Raw genomic sequence first — 15,035 nt, 5'->3', positions numbered from 1 at the left:
CGTACAAAATTATATATATATATATATATATATATATATATATATATATATATATATATATATATATATATATATATATATATATATATATATATATATATATATATATATATATATATATATATATATATATATATATATATAAAGAAGTAGGTTCATGTGAAAACATATATATCTTGCGAAAACACAAAAATAGATTTTATCTTATAAAAATCAAACACATGAATCAAACACATGTACTATAAAAAAATAAATTTATTAGCATTAAATTAAAGCTAGTAAGTTTACATTGGATGATGTTATGCTAATATAGATTTAAAGACGGTTTTAATATATTTTTTTCACGTAATTAATCATTTTTAAATTCATGTTTTCATAATAAAAATGTTAAAAATCATACTTTGCTAATATGAAACAATTTCTCATCTATCATCGATTATCATCATGTATTTCAAAGTTTGGATGAATTATTTTCCAAAATATAATGTTGAGGTGACACATGATCATAAATTTTTCTTGTTTTCGCGTTTTTGCAAATTATTTGCATTTTTGTATGAACCCCTATATATATATATATATATATATATATATATATATATATATATATATATATATATATATATATATATATATATATATATATATATATATATATATCATGGTTGCAGAAATCGGGATTAATCCGCGATTAATCGTCGAGGATTAGGGTATTTACCGGAAATTTAGGATTAATTGGGTTTGGCGGGATTAATCAGTCTTGTCGGGATTAATCGGAAAATAAAAGTCAACAAACGTCAAAACAGTGAAAAAGTCAAAAAAAAAAAATCAAAAAACCTACTTTTTTTACTCCAAAATTTTCAAATTTTCAAAATTTCAAATATTATACCAAAATATTCATATTTTCGTATTTTCAAAATTTTAAATTACAAATTTTCTTATTTTGTAATTTTTAAGTACTTGTTTTTCTTAAAATATATTAATATTTGATTAATTTTAATATTTTATTAATAATCTATGGTCCACGATTAATCTCCGATTAATCCCCGCTAAGACCAATTAATCCCTTAACACCAATCGACCATCGAGCTACCGTTGAACGATTTTTACAACCTTGATATATATATATATAGGTTCTATGGAAAACAAAAAACCCTAAAAATCATTAAAATGCATAAAAAATACTTAGAGGTCACAAAACTTTTTTTTGAATTTTTTTTTTTATCAAAAAATAGCAACTTTTAGGTCAAAATCGCTGAATTTTTTTTCGAAAAATTTATTTTTTACCAAAAAAAAATTGTTTTTTTTATTTTTTTTTTCCAGCGAAATTGTAAAAAATGATGCGATTTTTTGATAAAAAAATTCTAAAAAAAGTTTTGTGATGTCTTGGTATTTTTTACGCATTTTTATGATTTTTAGTGTTTTTTTGTTTTCGAAATATATATATATATATATATATATATATATATATATATATATATATATATATATATATATATTCTCAAACGGTTAAGGAATAATAAAGCTCCTTTGTTTTAGACATCTTCACTAAGCTTTTTTATTCTTACATTTTTGGTCCCTTATTACAAAAGTTTGTGGTCTTCAAAATTTAACCATAATATTTTCTACATTTTGGCAAGTTTATTCACTTAATTCTGAAAAGCTTAAAGAATATTAAAGTTCCTTTGTTTTAGGCATTTTCCACTAAACGTTTCGATTCTTACACTTTTGGTCCCTCAATAAAAAAATGTGTGGTCTTCAAAAGACAAAATTGCAAAAAAGGTCATTGTGGTATGCAAAATTTTGGGGTTTTAGTCCAAACCCTGAGTTTTTTGGATTCATGGTCGTTTTAGTGTTGTTTGTATGTGGAATTTGTCATCGGACATAATTTCCATTAACTTGATGCTGTTAACACCCTCATGTGCCTCTCCTATGAGGGTATATTTGTCTTTTTACTTCTAAGGGACCATTTTTGCATAAAAAAAGTATATCCCTCTTTTTTTTTTTTTTTTAAATTAATACCTATTTATTTATTTTAATAATTAAAAAAATAAAAGATCTCTCTTTCTTTCTCTCTCTCTCTCTCTCTCTCCCCACCTTCATCTCCATAACCTGCAACGAAAAATACATAGATAAACCACACACACACACACACATCGTCTACATGATTACTAAAAGCACTCACCCTGAAAATAAAATGAACTAATTTCAAATCAAAAATTCAAATAAAAAAACACATATGGGTTCAACTTTCTTATTGTTGTTGGGGATGCACAAAGAAAAAGTCACACTTGTTCAAGTTTCTTATCATAGACAAATGAGAAACACAAGAAACACAAATCAAATCCAGAAAAATTGAAAATCCATTGGAGCAGTACTGTAAATCAAAAACACAAAATGAAAGTGAAGAAGAGTCAATGAGGCATTTGATCAAACAGGTGGTGTGTATGTGTGTTCACCATCGATGAAGCATGGTATACTGTTGATGAGTTCCATCAATTAGACAAGCATGCTGATAAAATCAAGATTTCAATCTGCAAAAAAAAACCTCATCTTCAAACTATTTTATCACGAAAAGTCTCGTTTTTAGGGGTTCTATTTTATCACGAAAAATCTCGTTTGTGTTTGATTTGAAGCATCGGAGGATTTCTTATTTGAACAGGTCTCCGTCTTCGTCTGTTCAGAGAAGATGAAATCACGAATGGAAGGCTGCTATCAAGAAGCTCCGATGGTGGAGTGTGGTTCTGCAATAGTTAAGCAGTCACAAGGGGGGAAAGGCGGAGGTAGCTAGTTTACTGGTTCTTCTTCCTCTCGTTTCATCGAAGCCAAAATTGAGGACCACTGCAAAATGAGGGGAGGTTTTGAGTTATTGATCGACAGGGAAGAATGAGGGAGGAAAAAGAGAAACTGAAATAGGGGTGACAACTTTGGTTCGCCGGATTCTTTCCTCGCCGGAGATATACAACGAGAGAGAGAAGAGAGGTATAGTGTAGAGGAAGACAGATTAGCTGGTGGGTACGTTTGGGGTTGTGCTCGACGGTAAAATGGTGGAGAAGAGGTGGAGGGAAACCGGTGGGTAAAATCTAAAGGGCAGCAACCCTTTATTTTCTTCGTTGCCCATCTGATGAGAGAGAGAGAGAGAGAGGGAGAGAGAGCTTTTTTATTTTTTAATTATAAAAATAAATAAATACGTATTATTTTTTTTTTTAAAAAAAGGAATATATTTTTTCAGTGCAAAAATGGTTCCTTAGAAGTGAAAAGACAAATATACCCTCATGTGAGAGGCACATGAGGGGGTTAACAACAAGTTAACACAAGTTAAGTTCGGGAACCAATTCCACATACAAACAACCACTCCAAAAGGACCATAAACCCAAAAAACTCAGGGTTTGAACTAAAACCTTAAAAATTTGCAAACCACAGGGACATTTTTTTGCAGTTTTGTCACTTCAAAATTTAGCTTTTTTTGTTCTAAAAATTTTCCACTAAACTTTTCCATTTTTACACGTTTGGTCCCATATTACAAAAAGTTTGTGGTCTTCAAAAGTTAACAACAATATTTTTCATATTTGGAAAGTTTAGTCTTTTAATTCTCAAAAGCTTAAGAAATAGTAAAGTTCCTTTTTTTTAGACATTTGCCACTAAACTTGTAGAATCTTACACTTTTTGTCCCTTATTACAAAAGTTTATAGCCATAATATTTTCCACAGTTTGACAAGTTTAATCTCTGCCGCTTTCTATTGTAAAAAAAACCCAACCCGGAACGAAACCCAGGGATTTTTTTAACTAGGTATACTCAAAACATATATAATACAGTAATAATAATAATAATAATAATAATAATAATAATAATAATAATAATAATAATAATAATAATTTTTCAGTTAATCAATTAATTAATTTATTTTACATATGGATTCTTGCGATTGGCTTGAACATGCTGCACGTGCTATTGGTCGGGCTTTTGGAGATGACAATCTATCTCTCTCTCTCTATTTAGAAAATAAAAAGAAATGAAATAAAAAGGATTAGTTTTTATTTACTTTGATATTTTTCGATATTCATGGATGTATGGATTTCATATGTCCATGAAACATGCGGACAAACTACAAAGTACAAACCCATGTTACTCGTGAGCGGGCGGGCGAATGCAATCCAGATACACTTACGAAATCAAATTTATGACAAGCATATTATATCCTCATCTTTTTAGAATTTAACTTAGAGATCTAAAGGTAAAAAATGGTCTAAATAAGTGTATAAAATAATAAAACATTTTTATTGTGTGTTTAAATGGGTCTTTGTTTTGAACCACAAAAGTAGCCAAAAGATGAAACTGAAAAGGATGGTTAAATAGCCTGCCATTATTCTACACACACATATATCACATGATCATGATGGAAGCGAAACATATTCTCAAATCTTATCTAGAAAGAGTTAATGCTAGTTCTTGTCAAACTTCGCTTGAATGATTATCATTTTTATTAGCAATATAATATTTTATTAGCAATATATAATCATAAATTTTGATTTGAAAATCTTGCGACATGCATTTCCTAAATGATATATAATAGATTGATTGATTAATAGTGAATGTTAAATCTTATATAAATAGGCATACATCATGGACCCATGACCTAACCTAAAGCCTAAAGACATTGGACATAAACCCATAACCCCCGCGCAGTTTGATATGGAGGAGTCGATTAAACTGAAAAAAAAAACAAAACAAAAGGAAAAAAAAAACATAAAAAAGAGCATAATGAAAATAGCGACATCGGTAGTGACAGATCTCTGACGAAAGTAGCTAACAACAACAGGTCATTGGAGAAGGAGAGAGAATAAGCAACGATTCCATTGATGAGAGGAGTGGCGACGCCGAATGGAGTCTATTCTGTCTGACTCGGAAAATAGACCTAAAGAATAGGCAAGCTGAGGAGAAGGCAAAAGGTTCGGAGGCAGGGACCACCCGAGGAGGAGGAAGCATAACAAAACGAGGCAGTAGAAGAAATCGAGGAAACAACTATAGTTTGATATCGATGGCCGTTTTATTATTTAGGAGGAGAGAAAAAAAGGGAAAATATGGAGCATAATGAAAGCACATTGGACGACTATGAGAGAATGTCGTCGGAGTTGGATAGCGGCGGTTGCGTGTTGTGGTGAACAGTAAGGTTTTAACCTGGAGCTATGGTACTATGATATATAATAGATTGATTGATTAATAATGAGGACTAAACCTCATATAAATAGAAATACATAAGGGGCCCTTAACCTATATAATGTCTCATTTTCATAATATATATATATATATATATATATATATATATATATATATATATATATATATATATATATATATATATATATATATTTTTTTTTTTTTTTCATTTTTAGTTAGAATAAAATAACATTTTAATAAAACCCAAGTCAAGAAATCTCATTCGTCCCAAAATAAATTTTATAAGAAATACAAAGTTATCAAAATAACACAGAAGCACCATTGCTGCTGATGAGTGTGTACAATGACGCCTTCGCCTTCCGACGATCAATAGAAGTACTTGAAACACATTTAATACATAAATATAAGTGAAATCTTAGTGAGTTCATTTAAAATACCATAGACAACAATATACATACAAGCATACACACTTTGACCTTCAGTCCATGATTGGTTTGTGTCTCGCACATACATTCATTAGATTTCAGTCCAAGACTGGTCTGCCTCTCACACGTACACCATAAAACTGGTCCCCCATTGGCCTTCAACATAAGTTGGCATGCTTGAGTATCTTGTCCTACACATATAACATGACCGCCTCAACTCTTCCCACTCATACAAGTCAACACATAAAAAAATACATAATCACATAACACATGCAATTGACCAACCTAGTCCACCTGTCTAGCATGTCCACATTACCCAAAGAAATCTTACAACACTCTATACTACAACGAAATGTATCCAAATAAATGCATAGCTATATGTAATCAGAGATAAGATAGATAGTTGAACAAATAGTCCTACTCTAGAGCCACAACCAAACAAGGAATATGCAATAAAGCCTAGATCAAGAGTTCTTAGGCTATCTAACATAACTACATACAACCACTACACCATTTAACATAATGATTAACGTACTCTAACCAACTTACCACTACTCCCTATATCCTATCACGCAAGGATATACACTGTAACACATAGTATAGTGAGGAAACTCACCTGAATGGAAGAACCAAAGCAATATAGCAACACTACAATTCCCCACACTAGTCAGACCCACGAACCAACTATCACCAACAAAGATAAACCCTCAATCAACAACCCAAAATCTCCAATTTTGACCTAAGGTCAAATAGAACAAAAGTCTACGGTGAACAAAAGTAAACGGCCACCACGTCGTACCAAGCCCTTGGTCACATCGTGGAAAACTTTGGGAAAAATGGTTGCAATATAGACCACCAAGACGTTGTGGAAAACTCAAGACAAAATGGTCGTAATGTAGAGCACCACCACGTCGTGGCAAGCCCTTGGACATATCATGGTTTTTAGCATAATGCCATTTTCTACATTGAGAGCTTAATCCCTAAAGATCTAAGCCCATAACTTCAGACTTGATCCTTTTCAATGATTTAATGGATAAAATTTCCGAATTTATCCATTAGGACTTCACCACAATGCAATATATACAACCCTAAATCCATTAAGTCATTAGTATGACCAAAGTTTGTGCATGTAGGGTTGTAAACGAACCGAACGAACAAAAACATGACCATGTTCATGTTCATTCATTTAAGTTAGCCGAACAAATGAACGAACACGAACAGATAAATGAACGAGTTTTCTTATTTATGTTCGTTCGTTTAAAAATTTAATTTGTTCATGTTCATTTGATTATGTTTATGAACATGTTAAATGAACATAAACAAATGAACATAAACGAACAAAGATAAACAAACACAATTGAACATATATGTACATATGAACGTATAATATAGTAATGTAATACAAAATAGTCGAACATATATGAACATAAATAAACTTAAATGAACGAACACAAATGTAAATATTGAGAATTTTCCGTCATTAATTGTTACTAGGAGTTACGTTCGACTCATAAAGACAAAAACTTCCCATATTGAAGGATAATAGTTGAGTTTAAAATAAAGTAATCAAAAAGTTAAAATGGTTAGCTGTTTAGAAAATACGCGACCTAATGATCCCAAAAATTAAAAGCGTCGAGAAAATCTATCTCTGAATGGAAGAGTTATGATTTATGACGAATAGAAACCAACCACATTAATAACTCTATTGACGTCAAAAATAGAAAAAAGAGAACGGCTGAGTTTCGGCTAACACTACAAAAAGGAAATTTGTAGTAAAACATGAGATAAGAACTTGAGAAGAAAGAATGGAAAAAATGGAAGTCGTAAGAAGGAGATACAATTTTTATAAAATATAAAAGTGTGGGTTAAAAATGAAAGTTAAAATTAGAAGATGTAACTTGAAGGAAAGTTGTAGTTCTAGGAAAGAGCTACACAAATATATAAAAGGGTAAGAAACAAAGTTCATATGAAGAAAATATAAAATTTTAAATAGAATTAAAGGGTGCATGTCAATGTGCGCTCTATTCCCGTCGCATACATCCGACCTCCAGATTAGTCGGAGATTTGGAAATGTGGACCACCAGAAGAGTGACACGTGACAAGATTCAGATAGGCCACGAAGCGAGTGCACGCCGTGCAGCAGACTGCCCAGTGCACATCATCACTATAAATAGGGGTGCTTGCTTCTTGGTTCTTCATCTCAAACCAACCTCCAAACACACTCTCTTTATACTTCAATACCGTCTCGATAGCAAGAAACTCTGGTCGCAACAGTTCGGGCGCTTCTCGATACGCTATTAGACAGAGTTCACGACCCATATTTTACTGTTTTAATATGTTTTTAGGGGGAATATATGCTTAAAAATTATTTTATAAAAGTATTTATCTTATAAATAATAATTCATTTTAGTATAAGCAAGATACCTTAGGATAGTATAACTGTAGATAGTATGCCTATATTTAAGCTATGATCTATGTCTAAAAGATATGACGCTCGATAATCTAGGAGTAGGTAATACCTAGATGTTATAATGGCCAAAAATCCCTAGGAAACTTGAAGTACCTAGGAGTTATGGTAGACATGATTTAGGATATGAACTGTACTTAATTGTTACGTTGTCCAAATCTCTTGTTTAAATAACCATAATTAGGGTATATATATGACAATTTATATATATATCAGATAATTATGAGATCACAAATATAATTATCAAATATATATATGTACGATAATAACTATATATATATATATATATATATATATATATATATATATATATAGAGAGAGAGAGAGAGAGAGAGAGAGATAAGATCAGGTGATGACTCATTTTAAAGTGAGGACTCGTGAGGACACCTTAAAAAAATTTGAAAAAAAATCTAAAAGAATACAAATCATAAAATTGAGCATAGATCTATGTCCGGCAGAAAAAAAATTGGATCATTAAAATTGAATCATGGATCATAATGATGCAAAATAAAACATTAAAATTGAATCATGGATCAATTTTAATAATGCATTTTTTTCATTTTTTTTCTTTCGGATATAGATATATGCTCGATTTTATGATTTGTATTTTTTTAGATTTTTTTTTCAATTTTTTAAGGTGTCCTCACGAGTCCTCACTTTAAAATTGAATCGGACCCTATATATATATATATATATATATATATATATATATATATATATAGGTTTAATTATGATAAAGATAAAAGATAAAAGCCTATGGTTAATACATTAGTGAGTTGGTTATTCATCTAAAAGCCTTGATTAAATTCGGCATATCCCTAATACCTATAATCGTCAATCTTGCGAGAGCTAGGAAGTTATGTATAGATCTATACGAGGCCGTGACAACCCTACTTGCCATTGCTAGCTACAATCCCGACATGACACCTTCCATATAAGTTACTATTTAAAGTCCGATGAAACGTCGTGATCAGGGGTACATTTACGGTCGTAGCGTCGATTATAAGGGGCTCACGTTAATATATTAATAATTTCCTTAGAGCTTAGATTACCATTAAGGACACCTGGTATGTAATTAAAATAAGTTAGGATCGTTAGAAATCCTTAAAAGATAGTAAATTAGGATTAACAAAAGACAATCCTAATTATATTATATTAGGATCGTTAGATATCTTGAAAAGATAGTCATTTAAGATCAATAAAAGATATCTTAAAAGATAGAAGACTATATAACTATATAAGAATGGTTTTCACTAAAGAAAAGTATTCTTAAAAGGAATTCAAAATTTTGATATAATAACTCGCGCACTCATCAACATTATGTTGACTTTCAAAATGCATGCATTCTAAGGCTAATAGGATTGACTCTCTTTATACCATCTCACTGCTCGGTGTTTCCGCCAAATTTCGGGCAGAGGGTATGGCAATAAATGAACAGACGAACATCATAAACGAACGTTCACAAAAATAAATAAAAGAACAAGACTACTGTTCATCTTCGTTCGTTGAACTAAATGGACGAGAATTCATATTCATGTTCAGTCATTTATTAAATAAACGAACATAAACGAACTTCCCGCCGAACAGTTCACGAACTATTTGCCGAACGTTCGGTTTGTTTACAGCCCTCTGTGTATGGACACAATGTAAGTCCAAAGATGACTCTTTTCTCAGTTCTTACAAGCCTAATGACTATGACTAAATCATAACAATCGCTCCAGTTCCTCAAACTACAAGAGCATCCAAGAAGGGACCAAAGTCATCTAAAATGAATTCAAACATGTAACAAGAAGAACAATGGTCAAAGTATGAGCTTTATACCTCCAATAACTAAGAAATCTGAAGGAGATGATGAATCCAAACTAGATTCTTGCTTCCTTGCACAAAATGTATAATCTTCACCTAAATCCAATGAACAAGTCTTCAGTAAAGCAAACAAGCTCTCAAACATGCGTTGGAGGTTGAAGATGACGACTTAATCATAGAGTTTAAGCCTTTAAATATGGAAGAAACCTTAAATTTCATGGGCTTGGGCTGTAATATTTACCACATCGCGGTGGACACCACCACGTCGTGGTGACCAATCCTACGTGATCTTTCCTTAAGCAATGTACCACGCTGTGGTACACCTGAGCCAACAACCCAAATTTGATTTAATCCCAATTCCACTCCAAGACTATAGTCTAACCGCCAAGCCTAGTAACCTTATTCCTTAAGCTCAAAACTCAATTCTTTGAGACCCGATAACTTTGATGGGTTTTGAGCATTACAAACAATCCTATGTGTGCATGCAACCCTAATAAAGATCTGTGTTTTCTCTAATTGAACATACAATATGAACAACATCATGCAAACCCTAGCCTATAGTTAATAGTCGAAATTCACATAATAAAGATTAAGATACATACCTTTTATTGTTATATAGTAATAACAATCTTAATCCAAGCTTGAAAACCTTTAATAGCAAGCTCCACAAGTGTCGTGCCTCTAATAGTTCATATCCAAAACCTAGAAACCAAGAAAAACTATAGAGAGAGAGAGAGAGGGAAGGATCCAAAATTTCATTCAAAACTCATAAAATGAAGTCTTGGCAATATTTAACCCTAAGGAGGCTTTATATAGGTGATGAGAAGGTGTATGATAAGACAGGTATCTCCAAGATAACCCTAATCCCTTAGCTTCCTCCCTAAGGCATCCAAGGCACCCTTAGAGCCCAAGAAACCCTAGAAAGGATCTAGAATTCTCCCCCCTGCATGTGGGAGGTTCTATAATTTTTCAATGCTCAACTATTGAACATTTTCACCTTTAGTCCTCCTACTTTTATTTAATCCAATTAATCCCAAAATTCCAATTAATTTCTGATTAATTATTAATTAAATATTTCAATGTTAAATTAATATATTATTCTGATAATATATTAACAAATCATATATTTTGATTTCTAATTAATTTATTAACCAAATAATAAATTAATAAATTAATCTTCTCTCTCTAAAAGTCATCCTATCAATTGCTAGGTTTGAGGGCAACTCAAAAGGACTATGTTACCATCAATTTAAGTTTATACCAGTTATCGTTAACGAGCTTAGATACCTAATCCAGCAGTCTCTCACTTGGATAAGTCTAATAACTATAATTGCTAGTATAACTACCAAATTGACTAGCAAATTATAGCTACCAAAAGCCGCTGTCGAACTCTGACCCAGTCAGTTACGTGTCCTAATATAAGTGATCAAATATTCCTCCATTCAACAAGATATCATATGGTTATGATACATGGATTGTAATCAAGATCTCTGTCCAAGATTTGTTTCCCGATTTCTGATTTATGACGACTGAAATCAGACTACAAATTGAAGACATCAATTCAGTCCAGGTTTGGCCAAGCGCTTTAGATGTCGACATCAAATCATCGAGGGGCCTACATATATCGCTTTTCCCGTTAAGGAAATAGGAATGGATAAACTTCGACTTATATGCTTGCACTATTTATTCATCAAATCACACATAACAATACGTTTTATAACATCAAGTTACTAATGCGTTTACGTATTATCAATGCACAACTGACTTGTAAACAACAACTCATATATCTCCGTTTCAAAAAAATATAAGATATTATCGTTTCAAAATTACTCGTGATAAAATCCATGAAGTAATTCTCTGAGCGTGTGTTTATCCAATACTCAAAATCCTTATTTTCCAAGTACTCATGAACATTGCAGCAAACAATTGTCATGTCTAAAGTTGCCATAGGGAGCTTCAAATCAGAAAGGAACAGGCCTTGGGATCATACTAAAGTTGCCACAGGGGGACATCATACCCCAGGCAGTTAGTTTTGAATGCAACACTACCAAAAACGAAGCAGAATACGAAGCACTCATCATGGGACTACAATTGGCTAAGGATTTTCAATTCAAGGATGTTCAGGTGTTTGTTGACTCTTTATTACTAACCAATCACTACAATGGATCTTATGTAGTGAAAGGTAAAAAATTAGCATTATACCTAGAGATCCTCAAAAAATTAGCTTTTGATTTCGAAAACTTTAGCCTAACCCTAGTTCCCAGAGAGGAAAACATAGAAGCAGATGCATTAGCCAATTTAGGATCCCCCCTTAGGATCCCACCAGTGATGGAGATTCCTATAACTCACATAATAACCCCAGCCATAAAAACCCTCTTCGACAAGTCAGAAGCTCCCAAGCGTCCGAAAGGCATAGCAATTACTGAAGATCCTGACCCTAGGATCCTTCCTCGAATAGATCCTGACAAACAGGATCCTCAAAGAAGTCTGCGATCATGGACCCAACCCATTATGGAATATCTCCAAAATGGAACAATCCCGACAGGAGAAAAAAGTGAAAGAGCATTCAAGACGAGAGTCTCAATATTCGTGTTAATCCAAGGTAAACTTTACAAAAAATCTATGACAGGTCCACACCTAAGATGTTTGGAAGATCCTGAAGCTGCAAAAGTCTTAAAGGATATACACGAAGGAGATTGTGGCAATCACACCGGGGGCAGATCCTTATGCTCCAAAATACTAAGAACAGGATACTACTAGCAACCATGAAGAAAGACTCCTTTCTACATGCTAAAAAATGTGATGCTTGCCAAATACATAACAACATCTTGCACCAACTGGAAGGACCTCTACGTCCTATTATCTCCCCATGGCCATGCATGAAATAGGGGATGGATATTGTAGGAAAATTGTCAGTAGCCCCAGGAGGAAAAGTCTTCATGTTGCTGATGACTGATTAGTTCTCCAAATGGATCAAAGCTGAAGCTTTTGTCTAGGTAAGTGACAAAGAAGTAGCATTATTTATTAAACGTAATATCTTGACCAGGTTCGGGATCCCGACTAAGATCATATGCGACAATGGATCCTAATTTATTAGCAAAGAACATGAGAGTTTTGCATAAGATGGGGGATCAAAATGATAATGTCTAGTCCTGTTCATCCCCAAGCTAATGGTCAAGCGGAGCCCAACAACAAAATCATAGTTAACAATTTGAAGAAAAGGTTGGACAAAAAGAAGGGAAGATAGGTAGAATAACTCCCTTTCGTTTTATGGGCAGATAGAACCACTTCCAAAGTGGCCACAGGTCAGACCCCTTATTCCTTGGATTTTGGTATAGAAGCAGTAATCCCTATTGAAGTAGTGATCCTAATGGCAAGATACTTGCTGTAAGACCAAGAGAATAATGGCATGACCCTAACACAGGATCTTGACACTATTGGCGAGCTTAGGGATCTTGCCAAAATACGCATTGCTACTCACCAACAAAAAATACCAAGGCTTACAATATGAATATAAGGCTCAGAAGGTTTCAAATAGGAGACATGGTTTTAAGGAAAACATTCCAAAAAACCAAGGATCCTAGTGTAGGAAATTTGGCTCCCAAATGGGAAGGACCATATCTTGTAGATGCTGAAGCATGAAAAGGAGCATATTGGCTAGCAACACTCGAAGGAGACGTTCTGCCAAGATCTTGGAATGCCATACACCTTAAATCCTACTACATGTAAATAGGATAAAATGATCCACAACCAAGCCAAGGTACACATGTCCTTTACCTTAAAACTTTTATTATTATTGATTTCTCAAACACATTACTAGCTTAAGCATAGGAGGGGCGTTAGCTAGACTAATGCCCACCCTTAGCTAACTCTTTCTATTTACAACAACATACATTTAAGGATCCTTAAGAATGGAGATATTGAAACACCGGGATCCTCACAATTAGAGATCCCGGAACGACTGGATCCTCAAGTTTGAACACCCCGAAGTACAAGGATCTTGACACAAAAAGATCCTAATACTTGGTAAACCCCATTATATTTAACAATATAATACCTAAACTAGCATGTACACAAGCTAGGGACTGATCATCTCTCCTACGCCTAAGGGTACTTAATCCCCTCTAAGGTTTAAAGCGGTAATTACCTCTTTCACATGAAGTAATGTTTATACACCTCGCTTGGATACATGTTATCTAACTATGGGATACAAATAAGGGGATCATTTCATGGTTCAGTGGCTTGGCAACCTACTTATCTTTGAACACAAGTTAAGATCCTTATGGTTTATAACATTTTCATGTTATCTAGAAATCGGGATCCTACCCTAGTGATTACTTAAAGCTTATGACATTTTCATGTTATCAGGATTTTACCTCAGTAACTACTTAAGGATTATAACATTTTCATGTTATCAAAGATTGGGATTTTTCTCTACAAATTACACAAGACCTATACCAGCTTCATGTTGTCACATGTTGGGAATATTCCCCAGAAAATCCGGTCAGACCGTAACGTTTTCATGTTACCTACACAACCAATTATATCTCAAGCAGGGATCATCCCTAGAATATAACATTTACATGTTATCTATTTTGTCTAAGTCTATAATTTAAATAGGTTATTGTAAGGAGAAATTCCTTTACAAGATCCAAGATCTTTATTTTGTAGAATCTCTGATGGTAAGGATCCTTGTCCTTAAGGATCCTCATCGACCTTCGTTAGTAAGGGACCTCATTCCCAACATTGAACTAAAGTTCTCTCCTAAGTTGGAATTTATCCTCAGTAAATTCTGAAACTCAAAGAATCTTGAAGCTCATAGAGAAACTGGAAGACAATCGACCATGTAGAAAAGCCATAAGAGAGATGTAAAAGGAAAATGCTACCATATCATCCAAAAGAAAAAACAATTGCATATCAACACAGCCAAAAGGTTATTTGTCTTACATCACTAACAAAAGCAAAAACTACTCAAACCAATTTTTTACATGCTTAGACCTTAGTCTGGTCATCATCGGTCGTGACCTCCTTCTCCTATCCTCCGGTCAACATCAACATAGGATCCTGATTGGCGACAACAAGATTATCAATTAGTTTCGCCAACACCTCACGCCATCCCTCCATGTCCCAGGAACTCGATTTATCCAGATCCTCAGCCAGG

At 33.2% G+C, this 15,035-nt stretch overlaps 1 protein-coding gene across 1 annotated transcript; it reads left to right on the top strand.

Annotated features, from left to right (window-relative positions):
- The first annotated feature begins 11,953 nt into the window (after positions 1–11,953).
- LOC128127793 (uncharacterized) lies at positions 11,954–12,634 on the top strand. The gene has a single exon (XM_052766485.1). It carries the CDS (start codon positions 11,954–11,956, stop codon positions 12,632–12,634), a length of 681 nt encoding a protein of 226 aa, XP_052622445.1.
- The last annotated feature ends 2,401 nt before the right edge of the window (positions 12,635–15,035 follow it).

The sequence above is a fragment of the Lactuca sativa genome, chromosome 8 (genome assembly GCF_002870075.4).
Source record: "Lactuca sativa cultivar Salinas chromosome 8, Lsat_Salinas_v11, whole genome shotgun sequence".
NCBI lineage: Eukaryota > Viridiplantae > Streptophyta > Magnoliopsida > Asterales > Asteraceae > Lactuca > Lactuca sativa.
This window is presented reverse-complemented; position numbering and strand designations above follow the sequence as displayed.

Bases quoted from the DNA above. Each gene is read 5' to 3' on its own strand.
- LOC128127793 (XM_052766485.1), top strand. From the start codon at position 11,954: ATGGGACTACAATTGGCTAAGGATTTTCAATTCAAGGATGTTCAGGTG.